This window comes from Haliaeetus leucocephalus, unplaced genomic scaffold (assembly GCF_000737465.1).
Source record: "Haliaeetus leucocephalus isolate CR32 unplaced genomic scaffold, Haliaeetus_leucocephalus-4.0 Scaffold656, whole genome shotgun sequence".
Taxonomy (NCBI): domain Eukaryota; kingdom Metazoa; phylum Chordata; class Aves; order Accipitriformes; family Accipitridae; genus Haliaeetus; species Haliaeetus leucocephalus.
The window spans coordinates 5,043,089-5,061,722 of NW_010973092.1; the positions used below are offsets into that span (position 1 = coordinate 5,043,089).

The window sequence follows — 18,634 nt, forward strand, 5'->3', positions numbered from 1 at the left end:
AGAAAGTAAGATTGAGAGCATGAAACACTTGAATAGAAATTTAACTGAACTTTGCATTAAATTTTTGAAGTCTCATGAAGAAATTTATTATTCACTACATATTAACAGCACAGTTGGTTCCTGTTTTACTCATGAAACAGCAGTTATTCTTGTGAAGAAAGACTGCAGTCCTAAGAGAGAACCTCAACATAATATTCACTGTTGAATTATCCTGAAGCAACATACTTAAGGAATATCTCAGTTATTCACAAAAAAATGTGAATTTCTCCAGAATGCAGAAAACTCCAGTTCTGGGCTTGCTGTCAAGTTGTGCGTCGGACCAAATTCCAAAGGAAATCTGCAGGGTTTGTGGCATTTTGCACACTTGTTGGTGAAAACAGGAGAACGCGTCCTCCAGAGCCCGCTGTTAAAGACTGCCCTCGGAGCGAGTGAATGAGGCAGTCTTCGAGGAAGCTACAGCATAGAAGAGGCTGAAAGCCTATTCTTGCTCCATCAAAATCAAGAGAAATATTGTTAGGGAATGACAGGAGGATACAGGGGTCCTGTGTCTGTTTGAGCAGCCGTAGGGTATAACCGAGCTGAGGTAGGTCATGGATTGCAGCACTTGGGGAACGGCAGAGAACTGGTGTAAGCAGGAGTGTACATGTGCGTGGTAAAAGCTGGTTCTTGACATGGTTAGCATTACAGACAAGCAAAAAAAAAAAAAAAACCCACTTCACTGTGAATGGCATTTTACAAATCCTGACATGTTTGATTGGCTGGACTAGACAGAAAAATCGTTTCAAGTCTGATTTACCATTAATTAATCTACTTCTGTTCCACCTACACTGTGCATTCAATCCTGTTTTCTATTGCAATTTAAAAGCATGGATTCAAATTACCTCAGTCAATGCAGTTTAAACCAAATGACCACTTTGTGAAATTTATTTCAGAGACATTAGTTTTCAGTGGGAAGGCCATTCTGCATGGTGCTGAGGCAGGGAGAGGAGGCGAGCGTGCTCCAAGCTCCCGCCTGGCACTCTGCACTGGCAGGATGGCATTGCGAGTTTGAGAGCAAATACAGCATCCCTCAGAGCATTTGACTTACCTTAGGTTTCTGTGGTGTCTAGAGTTGTCTTTGTATTTGGAAGTACACAAATCTGAATAAGGAAAACAGCCCTAGAGGGTATTTTCTTTAATTTTTTTTTTTCCCCTGTGACTTGTTGACTGAAAGTCCGTGAAGCTCAGTATACCTATACAGAAGGCACGATGAGGGTGTCAGGATGGCACAGGAATGGCTATTTGTAGTCCAGAGTTCCAGCCTTGACTTCCTAAAGATGTCGTGTGCCACAATAAATATTTAATAAGTATCAGGTTTTCACAATAAAACTACGTTACTTGTTTCTCGATCAACTGAATCCTCTTTTTTTTCACCCACTTGATATAATTGGTAGTCAAAGCTGTGTTTATATGTGCAGTTTTGACTGGAGATACATTTGTGAAATACTCTGAACATATGGATAACCTGTCATATATGAGGTATGGGCTAAACAACACTTACTTGTTATGCATTATATTTCTCTTTTTTGCCTTTGCAAAACTGACTTTCAAAGAACGAGACGGCTACTTGGCAGAAGGAAAGAAAAGATACTGCCTGCTTTTAATTCTGAAAGATGATACAATTATCAGTACGCTCCTTCTCAGAAAACATTTGTGAAGACAGGTTATTGAAAAGAAGGCTATTATGGTCTCTCATGTTGCTGTAGTTGCCTAATAATATTTTGGCAAAAATTATGTCTGATGAAAATCAGCTGATGGCAATTCAACAGGGGATGCAGAAAGAGCATCTCGATCCCATGTAAAAGCAGTATCTCCATCACTTCTAACATGTATTTAGGTGCCCAGCTCCGCTTGAAATTAGTACACGATGGAAATTTCCTTATGGATCTAAATTCACAAAATAAGAAATCATTCGTGCCTGTCTAGAGCTAGTTCATTCCTGAATATTTATTACCTATAAAATTAGTTTTCTTCCTACCCCCTCACTCCTTCAGGCAACATCTCCTGATGGGGGCTTGTTACAGGCAGGATGATAGAATTTGTTCTGGTATTATTTCTGTTGTGATTTTTCTCTGATAAAAGACTTTGTGAGTAACAGCCAAGGAACAACAGTGGCATGAGATGTTCCTTATAAAAAAGATGGCATGGTGGGCTCAAAAATCCTATCACTCTATGGATTTTGTCTTAGCTTGCAAAGATAGGATAGTTTACAGTGAGTAAATATAATGTTAATTTAATTGAGAAAATAAGCTTTTTCAGTAATGTAAGCCACTTTAAGGTTAATATTGTATTGTCTTCCATTTATATGACGTTAATTGTTTTTTTCTTTAAGACCTGATTTTTCCTTACCTGGACTCAGCCTTAGTAGGATAGTGACCTTCATATTTTTATCTTTAATAGGAAAATATATCAAATTCTTTCAGCATTACAGAAAAATGGGAAAATCTTTCTTTTTCACACACACACCCCCCGCAAATGCTAAAAAATTTTCCACTTAGAAAAAGCTATAATGTCCTATTTTTAACTTCAGAGTTATGTCTGACCCCAAAAACCCCTGTGAGAACAAACAAATACTCACCAGAGCCATGAGGTATCGGCAAGTTCATTGCAGTCATTGGAGCAGTGAGTTTAGCTTGGGAAGACAAGCTGTGGGACTCAATTGTTCTTCAATAAGGTGGAAGGAGGAAAATTATAATGTGCAGTGAATTGGAGAAGACATATTGTGGCTTGCCCTGTGAAGGATGTCTGCCTCTGTGGCATAAAATCTTGCTCTGTATTCCAAGAAATGTCATTTAAAATGTAGAATGAGTGCACAGCAGGAATAATAAAATTGTCTGAGCATGTGAATTTTAAGCACTAAACATGATGCAGAAACAAGAATATTTTTTCTGACAGAGACTGGTGACTAATGCAGCTTTCTTCCTTAAAAATATTTGCTTCCGCTGGACATTAATCTCTTGGCAGAAATTTCTGGAAAAATTAGATATTTCTCAGTAAAAATTTAGAAAAAAAGAAATGTTTTACCTAGCTAACAAAATGGAATTGACAACCTTCAGAGGTGGCAAAGTCTCATTTGCAGTAGAACTAGAGCAACATAATGATTTTCTTTTTTATGTATATAAATAAGTATATATATATCCTATTACTGTGATAATAGCCTTATACTAAGCCAAATGTGGTTATAAATTATTCCTAGCATCTTGTTCGAGTAGTATGTCTAGGCAAGTATGTCCCTCCTCCCCATCTGTTTCACTGATATTTTTCTCTGAAATCCTAAAAGGTGAAAACATTTAAGTGAAGTAGTCACGTAGCTCTGATTGAGAACCTGCAGGTAGCTCTGTGTGTCACTTCTTCCATCACAAATCATGTCAGCTACCGAGGAAGTACCTGAGTACAACTTTTAATTCATAATGGCTTACATTTTCTTTTTAACTTGCATCCTTTTCCATAACCTTCTCTTCTACTTCAGAGCTCTTAATGAGAAGGACTTTACAACCATAAACAATATTTTTTCTAACAGACTATCAGGAGAAAGGTTTTTTGTTGGTGCTCTTGACTCAGTCCAGTGCTTTGTTCTTTTTCTAGCTTGCACAGACAAAGAACTGAGGAATCTCGCTTCGCGACTAAAAGACTGGTTTGGTGCTCTTCACGAGGACGCAAATCGTGTCATCAAACCAACAAGCTCGGAGACGGCACAAGGCAGTAAGAAAACACCTTACCCGTTGAATATTGAGTGTTGTAGGCAGCTTCCCGGCCTGAGAGAGCATTGAGCTGAGCACAGCTGTTAGTGCTACAACCTCACGTCAAGCCGGTGCCAGCAAGTAAGCGGGTACGCAGGAGACCTGATCCTGCAGATAAACAGCTGCACCATTTGCTGAAGGAGCTGCAGTCGTTCTGTACTCTCTCTGGCCCAAACTGCTCTAAAAACTGGCAGTCAGAGACAGAGAGACCTTTACAAGTTAATCCGGCAAGTAACTGTGTCCGAAGGTCACGGAGGTCGCATCTATACTAATAAATAAAACTGCTCAGGGACTTTTCTCAAGCTCTGAGGTTAACTAGCATGACATAGTTCACGTCTGTACAGTTAAATTCCATGACCTTCCAAATCCGGGTGGCTGCATCCAGATCACTTCCTGGGGATGGACCGTGGCATATGCTTACCCCACAGTTTATGGGCAAGCATTTTCTGACCCAGTGTCAGTGGCATGAGACAAAAACATGGCATACAAGCATAGGGAAAATTATGCCAATGTTGGAAAAGACTCACTTCAAGTATTTTTTCCAATTTCCTGCTAACACCTTATATAAGAGCATGAATAATAAAAACATCCCCATCACAGCCACAGAGCTGGAATAGTTAAATGGTGTGGAAAGCTGAAATCTATTGTGTCCCACGTATTTAATAACACCATCTTTGCTTCCTTTGATGCTTTTTTTTTTTATTAAGAAAGGAAGAAAGTGAACAGTTTAGAGGACATTTACTCTCTGTAGGTTAAGCCAACATGACTGATTTTGATGTCATTTACCCACCTGGGAGGGGAAAGATTCAGTTAACAGCGTCAAAAGAGGTCATGTTCATCAGAGAGCAAATGCGAATTTATTTTCTGTAAGGACTCATTAATCCTTTTAAGTAGTATGTCCCAAAACACGTGGGCCCTTGGGTTGCAAAGTAGGATGCACAAGTTTTATCTAGGTGTGTGACTGACCTTCACTTCACTGCCCTGATTCTCTGGTACAAGCTGACTAAAGCCAGGGTCCACACACACAGAATCTAAAGGGTTCAGTCAACCGCTCCCTTTTGTGGCTCTTTTGACCCAAGATCCTGGTTTCCCTGTAGTGTGAGACTGGAGAAGCTAAAGGTGCAGTACAGCAGACCTAGCACATCAGGATGGGCATTTGCTGTTGGTCCGTGTCTCCACAGCCACTCTTCTTTTGGGCTACTTCTGAGCTTGTGTAGCAATACATCGCCTCTTCCTAAAGAGACAGAATATACCACAGGCTATATTGCTCAAAACTGTAGTCAAACCTCATTAATGCCAAGTAATTGTATCTTAAAACTATGTGGTGAAACAAGTCATGTTCTGTGTAAAAGATCTTTTTCATATGTCCCTTACTTTGCATAGTATTTACAACGAAGTCAGTATCTTTAAAACCATATGTCCTACTTACTTATTTCTTAAACGGTACTCCAAAAAAGGGTATTATCATGCAGAGGAAGCCAAAACGTAGTGCAAAAAGAGAACTGGATGTACAGATAATCGTGCCTTCAAGTTGGGAATTCATTTCAGACCCCACGACAGAAAGCGCCAGACTTAAAACTGTCAGAAGTCCTTTACACCCAGAACCACATGAAATCTCATTCTATCAGATTGTCGAAAGGATGTTTTTCATGCAGATGACCTGTGAGCTGCTCATGAGGACCTTACCAAAGGCCAAAGACTAAATTCATTCCTTAAGGTGTTGGGTCTTTTTTTTTGCTGAAGCAATTTCAGTGAGAAAAACATTCCTAGTAATTCTGCAGTGTTTGCTCTGATTCACAGAGGAGCTGTTATCTTTTTTTAGTTTAGTTTGATTCCTGGCAGCTTTTATATGAAAGGCTGCCTTGATGATCTTAAACACTTGATCTCACAATGTTCATTTTTAGACTGTTGACTTAGTTTGGCACCTTTTTATTTTCTTATAGGTCAGTTTAAAAAAAAAAAAAGAGAGAGAAACTTTATGAGTTAAGAAGCCTAAATTGTTTTTGAATGCCACAAAACTTGGGCTTGTTTTTAAGAGTTTGCAACAGTATTCATGAATTAATCTGCATGTGCCAAATTCTGCAGCTCCAATTCTCTCTGGTAGCACTGAAAATAGGAACAGAGTAAGGACAGCAGTATTTGGCTTCCTCCAACTTCAAACATTTGTGAAAATGAAAGACATCTTAAACAGGGCTCAGAATTCAAAGCAAAGTTCACATACCCAAGCTGAAAAAAAGAATTTGTGTGAATCCTGGCAAACAGGACACACGCAGCTCTGGAAATACGCTCTGATGTACACATTGCCCTTTTTTTATTGCTCTGCATGTGTTGCCCTCCTCACCAGGCTGATCACTTCATTAAACTGAACTGGTTTGGTTATGCCTGTAGAGTCTTAAAAGGCATGCACATCCTCAAAGTAATCCATTTTGGGTATGCCCCTGTGGCGGTAAAAGGAACAGATGGTGGGATGCGATGACTACGATGCCTCGGACACATCAGCTGTCTAGAGAAGGTGTTCCAGCAGAGATTTCTTTATGCTACATTAAATTTTCAAGATGTTACTGTGAGTGTAAATAAGCTTTTTGAGTGTATTAAGTTCACCCCCAGGTGAAGAAAAAAGTACACTACTTTTTTTTTTTTTTTTAACTCTCTTGAAAGGAAAAGGATGAGGGCAAGTCAGTGTGTTTGAAATCTCAAACGCTCATTCAATGAGCTATCTGCCAGATCCCAGAAAAGCACCATACGCCAGGAACTTTGTCTTCTGCAGGCTTTGTACAATTGAAATCTCCTCAATAAATAATATAAGCAATTCAGGGACATGCTTTGACATAAGGAAATAATAAAACTAATTAGGTAGTAAGATCAGATTCAAATTGCTCCTGAGCCCGTTGATAATTCATAGCATTCCCATATTGTATCTAGATAGTCTCGTTGGTTGGAGTGGGAGTTGTTTTTCTTTTACTAGAGATCTATGCAATATAAAGGATTTTTTTCTGGGGAACATTTCTTCTCCTCCTTCCTTTATTTTAAGTGAGGGGGGAAATTAGGTTAATTATTCCCCTGTTCATTTAATTGTAGTACACTTTAATAAAATAAAACTGGCTCATGTAAGTCAACTCTTGAAGGGGGGAAATAATTTTACGTGCCAGAAGGTGTGTTTATTTTTAATTAGGATTTTCACTTAAAGGCTTTTTTTAATTTAATTCCATTTTAATTCAGAGGAGGTGGAGCGTTTTACGTAGTAATGGGATATGAGACTTTTACATGTAGGTCACCAGTTTAATTTCCTTCCAGATCTGTAGTGAATGAAAGTTGTTAGGACGCTGAGCAGCTGTCAGTCAGAACGAGAAACATGATGGTCTCAATCCAGGTCCTTGCGAGCAGGTGTCCAAATGAGAGCAACCACCACCACAACTGACATTAATTGGCATCTGTGTTGGCAGCCTCTGCCAAGGAGCCAAGAGCAGGAGGGATACGGAGCCTGCACCGTTCTCTTGCTTCTCACCATAGGCACTGCAGCGCCCAGCTGATGCACAGAAAGATGCAGAAACGTTCTCACTGAGGTTACTGTTATTCCAGGTCTGTTGTGCTAGAAGTTCAGCCTATTAACCAAGCACTTAATTCATTACACAATTACAGTGTGTGGTCTATTTCAGCCAGCATATTGCATCATATTTATAAGCAAGTATATCAAAAGACTCTGAAATGGAGTTATTTCATTCAACATCGCTTGGCCTCACCAAGTTGATGGGAGCACAGTGACCTCCCAGTGAAGGTAAGTGAGCTCCGAGAACCATTTTGCACCAGCTGCCCCAGTTACACAGTAAGTCAGAGCCTGCGTTGCACACCAGGGGCACACTTTGCTTTCATTCCTGTTGCTGGGTGCCGAGAGCATCCAAGATCGCTGGTTTTGGACTGCAGATGCAATGTTGTAAAAGGTGATTTACGGACAGTAGCTTTTACCAGGAGACAATACGAGGCAGAGGTAGATACTACTATTCACCTTCAACCACATATTGAGCACCAACTAAAGAATTAACATTTTCACTGATAATAACCATCTAGCTAAGGGCTTTCCATCACACCTACCGCTGTAATATTTAGACTTCCAGACCAGACTGTCTAATAATCCAGCACTGACTGCTTAATAGTACAGCCTCTTAATAAACCTAATTTGGAACTCTGGTCACAACAGTGAAAGCTCCCTTGTTTATAAGAACTTACAATCAAAAACTCTTCAACTAATGTAATTAACTGTCTTTGTAAGTGACCTTTCATGATCATATCTTGCATCCAAGCCCTGGCAGTATGTCACAGAGCAGCTTCCTATTCACATCAGTCACTACCTTGTGATCTGCTCAGACAGATCCGTACTGAGGGCACACTGCTGTTGTATCCCTGAATGCATGTTGTACACACAGATAAAGACTTCCCAGCAGGGCCAAAAACAAGACTCAGAAATAACCCACAGTGGCAAAGTTCATGCCAGGATCTCCTCTTCCCTGTGTTGATCCTTGCCAGTTAGGAGGTGACCTTTAGAGACCCACAGGGCTGAGCAACACGTACTGTACTCAACTGGTTGTACAACAGACCTTGTAGTTATTCACCTTGGCAGCAGTAAGTGCCACGACAGGGGGTAAAAACCATCACCAGAGAGGGGATCTGTGCAGCAAAAGAGCAGCCGACGGAACCCAGCTGCTTTTCCCCTGGAAGCTGTTAAACTGGGATAGCTGAAGCATATCCTGATCCCAGCTCCGCCATGCAATTGAATGATCCACGCCTGCCCGTTTGACTACTTTTAACTTGCCCCGTGGTGGGGAATCAGGCACAGCATATACCCGCACAAGGCAGGACTGTGTGCCCTGCTCCTCGGTGCTTTGTAAAGGCGAAGTCAAGGATTCTTAAATCCTTTCACTCAACAAGAGATTGCGCGGTGACCAAATCCTGCTTGCCTTCTTCAGATGAATAAAATAATTGAAGTCAATAGTCCTAATTGCTTCAGCAAGGCAAGCAGGCTTCCTCCCTACATCTATTCACATGGCCTTTTTCTTTTTCACTGTGCTCAAACTCGATTAGATAATGTTAGAGGAGATAACAGCACAAAAATGTGATGAAATGTTCAGCATGATTTCTCTCTTCCCTGCCTGAGCTGCCTCTAGCCCTGAGGAAATGGTGTTACCTTCTTCCTTTCTTAGAGAAACATGTATTATGAATGACATAAACCTTCCCATTAGTTAACCCTTCTGATTGTTCCTCCATGTCACTGACAACCTTCAGCTGCAGTTGCATACAAAAAGCATAGCTTCCAGAATAAAGCACTGCCCTCCTTCGGATTAATACTTAAAATAGCAGGTAGGCTGCAGAGCTTGGACAAACTGTCAGCATGATTCCAGCAACATCTCAGGTTTCACTTTAACAAAGCAGCATCGTGAAATGGGACTTGACATGTACAGCAAATAAGGCTAAGCTTGACCTCTTTCAGTGAAAGATGCAGCGAAAGGAAAAAGCCCATCAGGTTTCTCCACGTGGCCCATAGCAGAATGAACAGTGCACAGGCAGGTTATCGCACACAGCTGGAACAGCGGGAGCACGAGGAGCCCAGGGTGCATGATTCGGGTACCCTCTGTGCCTATAAATCCCCAGCCGATGTATGCGTGTTTCTGAGTCCTTGCTGAAACCAATATCCTTATCAGATTTATTAGTTCTGCATTGCAAATATACTTTCTTGCATCATAGATAAATAACATGGAAATTAGTCTGTATTTGTACCAAGCATTGAAAAATACAGTGACAGTATGCATTTATAATGCCCTGTCGTCTTTGTGAAAGAAGGCACGGCCACTGTTTTTGTGGGGACTGCAGAATACTGGAACATGTATCTCATATACATCGTGGGTATCTATATGCATGACTTGGTCTTTCTGTGATAACCGCTGCTGCTGCTGCAGTCTTTTAAGGAACTGGGCTATTAAAATGAATGATGATGATGGTTTCCAAAGCGCTGGAAGAGCAGAATCCTGTATTGCTGCACAACGCTGGAGGCCGCAAGAAGGAATAGTGCTGGTGTGGCATGCAAGAGCATATGCAGCTCTCTGGAGCTGCCAGCTGAAGCAGTGCCGTTCTTCAGCGTGGTGCAAGCAAAAGAGACGCTTCGTCCCTTCTCTCCCCCTGTCTCCCCCAGACAGCTCGCAATCCAGATCAAAGCATCTTGTTGTCCACCACAGGAGGCAGGGCTTTGAAGAGTGAAAACCTAGGATGGGAGGTGGGAGGTGAGAGCACTGTAGGAAAGAATTTGATCAGGGAACTAGAAACAGGTCTGGGAAACAGGATTTAGATCGCGTTCAGGCTCAGTCTAGTTTGAAAATACAGCGGATGCAGCCTTTTCTCATCATATTTCAGTTTCTTGGAACAAGGCCAACCCACTTGGACTGAGGACAGAAAAAAAAGTGAGAATTTTCTGAGTAGAAATAACTTTGAATTACAGTAATCGGCTATGAATCTCAACCCTCCCCACCCCACAGCTCCTAAAGAGTGTCAGTAGTGCTCTAGTCTGTAGCTGTGCTTGGGTTTTAAGCTTTACACAATCAGCTCAGTCTTAGAATTTTATTCTGCTTTGGGCAAATCAGGTTAATGTTCAGAGTCCAGCCAAAAAATATTAGCAAGGCTTCAGCTTAGCAATGATTTCTGTGCAGTGAGTGTGCTGGGGTTCAGCTGGAGATATTTGCCTATCTTCTTACAGGATTTGACACCAGCATACTACCAATCTGTAAGGATTCCTTAGGCTGGATGTTCAACAAACTTGACATGAACTATGACCTGCTGCTGGATCCCTCGGAGATCAGTGCCATTTATCTGGATAAGTATGAGCCATGCGTCAAGCCTCTCTTCAACTCTTGCGACTCCTTCAAAGACGGAAAGCTTTCAAACAACGAGTGGTGCTACTGCTTCCAGAAGCCGGGCGGTGAGTTGTGCAATTTGCAGTACAAAGAGAAGTTGTTTGGGTCTCCCTGCGTTTCAGGTTTGATTGACCTGCTTATAGAGGTAGTTTGGTAATTGGCAGTCAGCGGCCTTAAAAAGCTCTTTTCTCCAGCGCTGGTGTGAAAGGGCATTGTGTAACAGTGTTTAATGTGACAGACAAACTACATTAATATCCCTTGATCATTAAAACAAACAAAGAAGTAGTAAGTGCCAGTGCACACAGTCTAGAAATAAGCTCTATTGCTGATAGAAAGCTCGAGAAGTTACCCTTTATTAATGCAAAAATTAGTCAATTAGCAAATCATAAATAAGAGCTGGCATTATGTCAGTTGGGTGAAAAGAGAGGAAAAAATGGTTTAACAATGAAAATGGCCCCCAAACACTATTCTCAACTACAGTGTGTTGCTTTTTTTTTTTAATTAGTGGAGCTAATGACATAAATTTGTTTTGCAGTACAGTACCAGCATATGGGCTTCTTTCGTTCCCAGGTGTACAGTAGTCTACATTTCATGTCAGTAGTGAAGCCAGTCATTACAGAGTCTGTCCCGTACCATCTGGAAACTGATTCTCATACATTATATTTTAGGTCTTCCTTGCCAGAATGAAATGAATAGAATTCAAAAGCTAAGTAGAGGGAAGAGTCTGTTGGGTAAGTTTGATTACTTGCTATTCATTTACTCAACTAATTAAAGCTTCTGTGATTATTGTAACTTTATATGCAGTAATGGTTTTTCAATTAGAGACTAATGTTTTGAGTCAGGAATATGCACCACAGAGTGTAGGCCTGACACTATGAAATTAAACAAATAATGAGATAGCAACGTACAGAACAGGTGTCAGTGTGGCAATGGGTTCAGAACTAATTTACAGCTCTCCAGAAATGCAAAGCCTTGTTCTGCACAGAGCTCAGTACTGCCTTCATCACCTCGTAGGTCAGAATAAGTACGGAGGCTGCTTGATAGTCAAGCCTCCCATTTTTTAAGGGAGACTGAAGGTGCCACAGAGCATAACCAATGGGTTCACGTCTTCTTCCAGTTATGGTGTAATGCATGCATTCCTTGGGCTTCGGTTTTGCCTAATCACCCTTAAAAATACTTCAGTATATTCTGTGTGTATGGAAACGGGAATTCATTTCATCTCATTTTAGGCAGCCCTGCCAGATGCTCTGTGCGGTAAGATGTGATAATGCCTGCCCTTCTCTCTACTGACTATTGGGGCACTGAACTGATTGAAAACTTACACTGCTCTGATGCATATCTAAAATTAGGTGAAATAAATCCCCATATGGCATTTTGCCATTTAATTGCTAAAAAATAGGGTTGTTGAACTGAGTAAATTTAAGGTAACTGATTCCATACCCTAAAATCACAGAGTATTCTGTAGCCTAGCGTTTATGTGGTGGTATCTTATTGAAACTTCTGTCCTAGTGCATTTGTGTACCTAGAGCCAAATCATGTGAGGCATACCGGTACAGATTAAAGTCTCTGTTTACAGCAAGCACTGCATTTCACCCTTGAAGAGTCTGGCTTACCTCAGACCCGGGCTGTCGGGCCCATCATCGCGGACCCGTGTCAGGTTCTTACAGCATCACTAGCTGCAGCACAGAGCATGCACGTCAGCTCTGCTGCAATGCTTCTCAGATTGCACTCTGCTTCTCAGGTTGCTCTCAGGTTTTAGTCTGATTAGCCGACCCTACAAACAGAGCTTCTGCAAAGCTCATCTTTGCCAAACCCTGCCATTTCCCGATGCTGCTGCCATTTGGACGCAAGGTTCAGGTACCTTACGAACAATCCCAACCTGGATTTGTTGGTTTAAACTAAGAATAAACATTCCCAAAGGCCATAGGCACTATGGTTTAGTTCCATCATCCTTTCATAGCAAGTTCACATAAAGATTAAGATGTTTCAGAGTTACAGCTCCTGCTGTTCATAGCTGTGGGAGCAAAGGGAGGATTGATCACTCAGTTGTATGTATGCTCCGTTCAGTAAATATTTTGCATTTGCGTTCAAATGCATGTTGTGGCAGAGGAAGTCACCGTGTTCTCTGTCTCATGGGTGTCATGATTTTCAAAGCCACCTAAAAGAATAAGAAGCCCAGTTCCTAATAGATAGCTTTGGCTATCCTATATTTATTTTATGCTTTGCTGTTATTTGCTATATGCAATAAATGTCATCTAGGTTGAAACATAAGTGGTTTGTTCCAGTGTGCAGGGAAAAATGATGGCTGTATTGCAGGTAGTACAACATGCAGGCAGTTGTAGCACATGTCACTGGGATCTGATCACAATAGCAGGAGTAAAATGACAAAGTAAAAGCACTAAGAATGGTCCCTTACCACAAATAACTTCTAGTCAACTGTATTAAAAAAAGTGAAGGATGAAAGTGGCTAAGCTCAACAAATCAAGACGTGTCAGGCATAGGTTGTTCCACAAGCTAGAAAATTATAATATAGAGAGGAACTCTTTGCTTCACCTACCTTGAAAGTCTGCCTGCATAATGGCACCTGTCTGTAAGATTTTAATCTGATCTCATAGCTATTTATACAGCGGAAAACATTGTCTTTTCTCTTCACTGACTGAAAAATCATGCAAATGGAAACCAAAACATACACGTGACAAAAAACACACTTGTAGCAACAATAAAGATTGAAAAGAGAGATGAATATTTTCAGAGAAACTAACCTTTAATTATTCTCTTTCCTCCTCTGTCCCTGACATACAGAGCACAGCATTTACAGTCTGGGCAGTACGCATGAAAAAGATTTCTGTTAACTTGTATCTATTGATAAAAAATGATGACTTCTGATATTTTGTTCTCTATATATTTTTCAAAACACATGACAGTTGCAACAAAGTACTTCAAAGCCATTGCCATTAGATATGTTGAATTTGGAGGCTTTCAAATAAAGTCTAGCATCCCAGGGGACTGAATTAAAAAGTAAACAGCACTATTCATCTTTTCCTACCAGATTTATCTAGAGTACAATTAACTGCAGAGAGTGTACTTTTAGAACATACAACTGTGCAGCCTGATAATGCTTCTCCCACATCACTAAGGTAATAAATTTCTACTCCCGTCACTATTTTCTTCTGTATCAGCCCTGTGAATTCAGCTAATATAATAGCTAATACAAGGAGCTTTATGCTGGCTAGCACTTAATTCTGTCAGGCTTTTACCTGTGTGCTTCACTATCTTTAGCATATAATTATTCTCCCCATGTCCTCTGAGGAAGGGGAGCATTATATAGATAAGGAAATGATGCAAAAAAAAGAAAAAGAGAGATAGGTCTGGATCCGTAAAGAGGATATAGGTGCAACAGTGCTGTTCAAGTTTGCATGGAATACTTACATACTCCATGGGACAAAGGGAGATGAGGGAAGCAGGATTCACTAGCTTGAGGCAGTTCAGTGGGGAGTGACTAACATTTTGTAGTGCTTAATAGCAAAGCTGGTCCACCAGGGATCCCCTCCACACTTGTGGGGAAGCACGGCCTGTGCAAGAACCTCTGGAGAGGAAAATTCCTTTCTCCTTCCAAAGTCTGCAGATGTTGTCTGATGCCAGACCAAATTATGAGGTGCAAGAGTTCCACTAAATGGGCTGTGTGGATGCCATGCTCCAGACTAGCAGAGCTTGTAGCCAGAGCTTATTTCTAATGAACGCAGGGGCTGATTTGTGTAGGATTTACAGGACGAATCACCACGCTGTGCAACACTTGCTCTCAGTGACTCGCGATCCTCACCAGATTATCACCTGCACCTGACACATTGGAGAGGACATGCTGTAATCTTCCCTCTGATGGTTGGCAAATACTGTGACATTAGTATGCGTAGCTAAATATTTAAAGCTCCAGTGTTACATACAAATTGGCACAAATTTCCTATGCAGAAGGAAAAGTACCTTCTACTCTTCGCTGTGACCCAAAGTGTGAATCCTTTCCACGCACAGTTATGTTGGCAGTGAGCCTGGGCCATAATTTATTTTTAAATCTATGGCTTTTACAGGCAGTGTGGAACTTTTTAGTACCTTAGAAGAAACACAGTGAAACTATGCAAAAAGGCCTGTTTCAAAGAAGGGAAAGGTTGCATTGCCTAAGGAAAAGAGAAAGCATGAGACAGTTTAAAATGCAGAGGCTGCTCTCTGCTCACCCTGTAATGCCACCGAGGTTCCCCCTTTGGTTCTTCCCTGGAGCCAGATGCTCATCTGATGTAACAGGGGAGCTCCAGTGGCACGGGTACAGCTACGCTGAGTTACACCAGCTCAAAATCAGCACCTGAGCGCTTTTCCCAAGCTTGTGTATAGTCTGATAAACACCTGGAGTGCTTAACAGAGAGAGGACAGGAGCATAAATATGAAAAAAAGAAATTCTCAATCAATGTTGAAATAAAGGATTGAACAGTGAGTAAAAACCTACAAAAGCAAATACACGTACATGTTTATTAGAACTATTTTTTTTATAAATAGTGAAAATGGGTCTTTGGTAGTCATCGGTATCCTTACATTTGTATGTGAACATAATGGTGGTACTTTTAAGCAAATCTGCTATAAGATCATGCTTTGAAGTTGTTTAAAATACTTTCACTAATGGATGTGAAGTGGTCTCCAAAACTGATCCCATATACAAAGATTTCTACAGATGTTCAAAGATTTCTGCTCTCATCTTCCACACCTACATTAGTGGCACTCAAACATTAGGTAAGATCTGCAGGGCGATGAGTTTGGAAATTCAAGGATTCACTTTATATAGATGTGCCTGTGTGTGTATGAGACTGAGTGACTTCCCCTTTTATGTCTTTCTTTTATATAGGAAATTTCATGACATTTGGGCAGCACCTTCTCATTCATTTTTTCTGTGAGAAATAGTGGACATAGCCCCTTTGACACATGAACTGTCTGAAGAGGTGCTATACACATGGAACTAGTTAAGAAACTTACTGCATGACCAGTAAATCACTGGTATCTTTGACAAAGGAGAAAAATACTTTCTCAAAAATTATTTGAGACATGAAATTTGGGGGCAAGGGTGAGTTTCTGCCATGTTTCAAATTGAAGCAATTGGCAAAGAAGGGAAAATGACTGTATTGACCTCCCCTGGGAATAAAGCTAACTCATCTTGAAGGACAAGAGGGCTTTTCATATTGAAGTACATTTGCTGTATCTGCTGAAAATGGTGGGAACAATAAAACGGGTTTCTCCCGAGAGCTTCCCTGTCTGCAGAAACCAGAATAAACCACACACTACAAAGCTGAACTATATTGGGTTTATTGTGAGACAAATCTTGGGCTTCAAATCCAAAGACTTACTGACTTCAAATCCTGTTGTCCCTCTCTGTAAAGCTTATGCATTACTTCTCCTTTTGTACATGGGAACACTCAGTAAGTCGAAAGTTGTGCTTGAGATTAGTATGAATAGCAAGCAGATGGCAGATACCTTCCAGGGATAATTAGTGTTGTGGAAGGACTTATATGATAAACACTGAAGGAGTGCAAATGGAAGGCAAATGCAGAATTAATGAAGTTGGGGTAATAATCCAGTTGGGAAGAAAAGTTTAAAACCAGGAGTTAAACCTGAAAGGGGCTCTGCGGGAATATTAATCATTCAGGGGCAGACTGAACCTATCTTTAGTACCGTATGCCATCGCCCTCCATGTGCTATATATGCACAAACATTTATGCACTGTGCAGTGAACAGGGTGGCCAAAAATAATCATATATAATTTCTGCTCCCTTTTAGGTACCAGATAATCCCATGTATTTTCTTGCCAACATTGTAAAGATCTTCATGTAAATAAGTGACACGTTCATAATACTCTATGTACCTGCTTGCTCCTACAGAGGCTTGCATTACTGATTATACCTTATATTTTATTCAGGTGTTTTCATCCCACGGTGCAATGAAGAAGGTTATTACAAAGCCACTCAGTGCCATGGCAGCACAGGGCAGTGCTGGTGTGTTGATAAGTACGGGAATGAGATAGCTGGCTCAAGAAAGCAAGGGACAGTTAGTTGTGGTGAGTAATGATGCGCTTTCCTCGGACAACAAAGGCATTAACACTGTTGTAAGCCCTGCCATTGCTGTACGACGGAGTATGATAACAAAAATGACAACAGGGAAACATGACTACCAGTGTTTAAAGTGTTCCTGTATTTTCCCATTCAGACTACAAATGGGGCCCTTATATATGTATTGGTCCTTTGGACTGGGGGGGTGCAGAAGAAGTTAAAAGGCAGTAACCACTGATAAGAAGCTATTTTTGCTAGCAGCCTGGAAAATTTAATTGAGATATTAAAATTAAGGCTATGGGTTTGCTATGCATGGTTATTAAATATATTGTTCTGTATACTCTGGAACACACATTTACTGGGACTTCATGAAAAATGTCTTTCCAGACAAAGGAAGGCCTAAACGTGTAAAATTTTATAAATTAACAACCACGCCCAATAAAATTCCTGACAAGACAATATTATATAGATATGTGAAATCACCAAATAGCTGTTACACCTAGGCAACCAAGATTTCAGCCACATTCCTTCAGAGAGCCACAGCGATGGTTGTGGATGCAACTTTCTTCTGCGAGAAAGAACAGAAAAGACAGATACCTAGAAGGTCTGAGAGGCCCAGAATCACATCACAGATGTTAAGCTCAACAGCTACATTTGCAGAGCATGGTTTATCCACTCATATAAAATCAATTTGTGGAATATTTTTAGCCTGGTTTACAGAGTTGTGATGGGATGAAAGTATTTACAAACAAGTAATGATTGCATGCCTGTGAACTGAGACTCTCAAGTTGAGTCTCTAGGAGGAGGGCGATGCATAGTTTTTCATGCAAGTAAATTTTTCAGAGTAAATTGATATATATTTATCCCAGTTCAGGATGAAAATTGAAATTTAGAGGTTGTTTCATGAATAGCTGAACTGATGAATTTAGAAAGTCACATTGCAAATGACAGTGGCTTGAATGACAAAGGTAGTGATGAACGAGGGATTTGGTGTCATGTGAGGGAATGACCTTTCTTGCTCACCTGTTTCAGAAGAAGAGCAAGAAACCTCAGGGGATTTTGGCAGTGGTGGATCTGTTGTATTGTTGGATGATTTGGAAGAGGAACCTGAAGCAGCAAAAAGAGACAAAGAAGGGAAACTGAAGATACATGTAAGAGCAGCTAATGAAGATGATGAAGATGAAGATGATGATAAGGATGATGAAATTGGTTATATATGGTAGTGCCCATCATAATGAGGACTCACGTTTTGCACAATATTGCAAGTCACATCATATCTCTGCAATTGTATCTGAGAGTACCTGGCACAAATATTCCCTCTCTACTGAATTTAATTTTGTATAGTCCGTTTAATTTGGAAGACAACTTTTTTTCCCAGCAAGGACTGTTTGGAATACAACTTCTGTTCAGTTGGTTTGGGGGATTTTTGTTCTATTAATGGGGGCAATGGGTTTTGTTTCAAAAACATTTCATGTCTTAATCCTCACTCACACAGCTTATGAAATATATCCTGTGAAAGAAGAATCGCAGAAGGGGCTCAACAAACCAATACAAGGCTTAGAAGCCCTTCTCATGTTAGAGAATTTGCGTCATAAATTGTTACCTGGGTCATATCAGAAACAGTTATTTTTCTTTTATGAAGAAGGAAAAGTAGGTGCCTCATTTTCTAGTTCATATTTGTTATGTTCCAGTAATAAGTAATCAGTCTCTTTGGATAGTGACTTCTGGCTGCTCAGCACCAGGGGTTTAATCCAGAAATAAACCCACTGGTGGGATTTTCTCTTCCTTACATTCTCCGAGAATGAGTCCAACAGGCTTAGTCCAGCCCACACTGAAGGCAAAGCTCCCACCAGAGCATAGATCAGCTCACTGACACTTT

The 18,634-nt window shown here is 40.7% G+C and overlaps 1 protein-coding gene across 1 annotated transcript in view; it reads left to right on the top strand.

The window, feature by feature from the left end:
* SPOCK1 (sparc/osteonectin, cwcv and kazal-like domains proteoglycan (testican) 1) overlaps window positions 1–18,265 on the top strand; it is a 320,542-nt gene extending 302,277 nt beyond the window's left edge. The window contains exons 7-11 of the mRNA XM_010578881.1: window positions 3,625–3,741; window positions 10,519–10,740; window positions 11,344–11,406; window positions 16,626–16,763; window positions 17,788–18,265. Of these exons, the coding sequence (XP_010577183.1) occupies window positions 3,625–3,741; window positions 10,519–10,740; window positions 11,344–11,406; window positions 16,626–16,763; window positions 17,788–17,978 (731 nt within the window). The 3' untranslated portion in view covers window positions 17,979–18,265. The remainder of the gene's footprint in view (window positions 1–3,624; window positions 3,742–10,518; window positions 10,741–11,343; window positions 11,407–16,625; window positions 16,764–17,787) is intronic.
* Window positions 18,266–18,634: the final 369 nt, after the last annotated feature.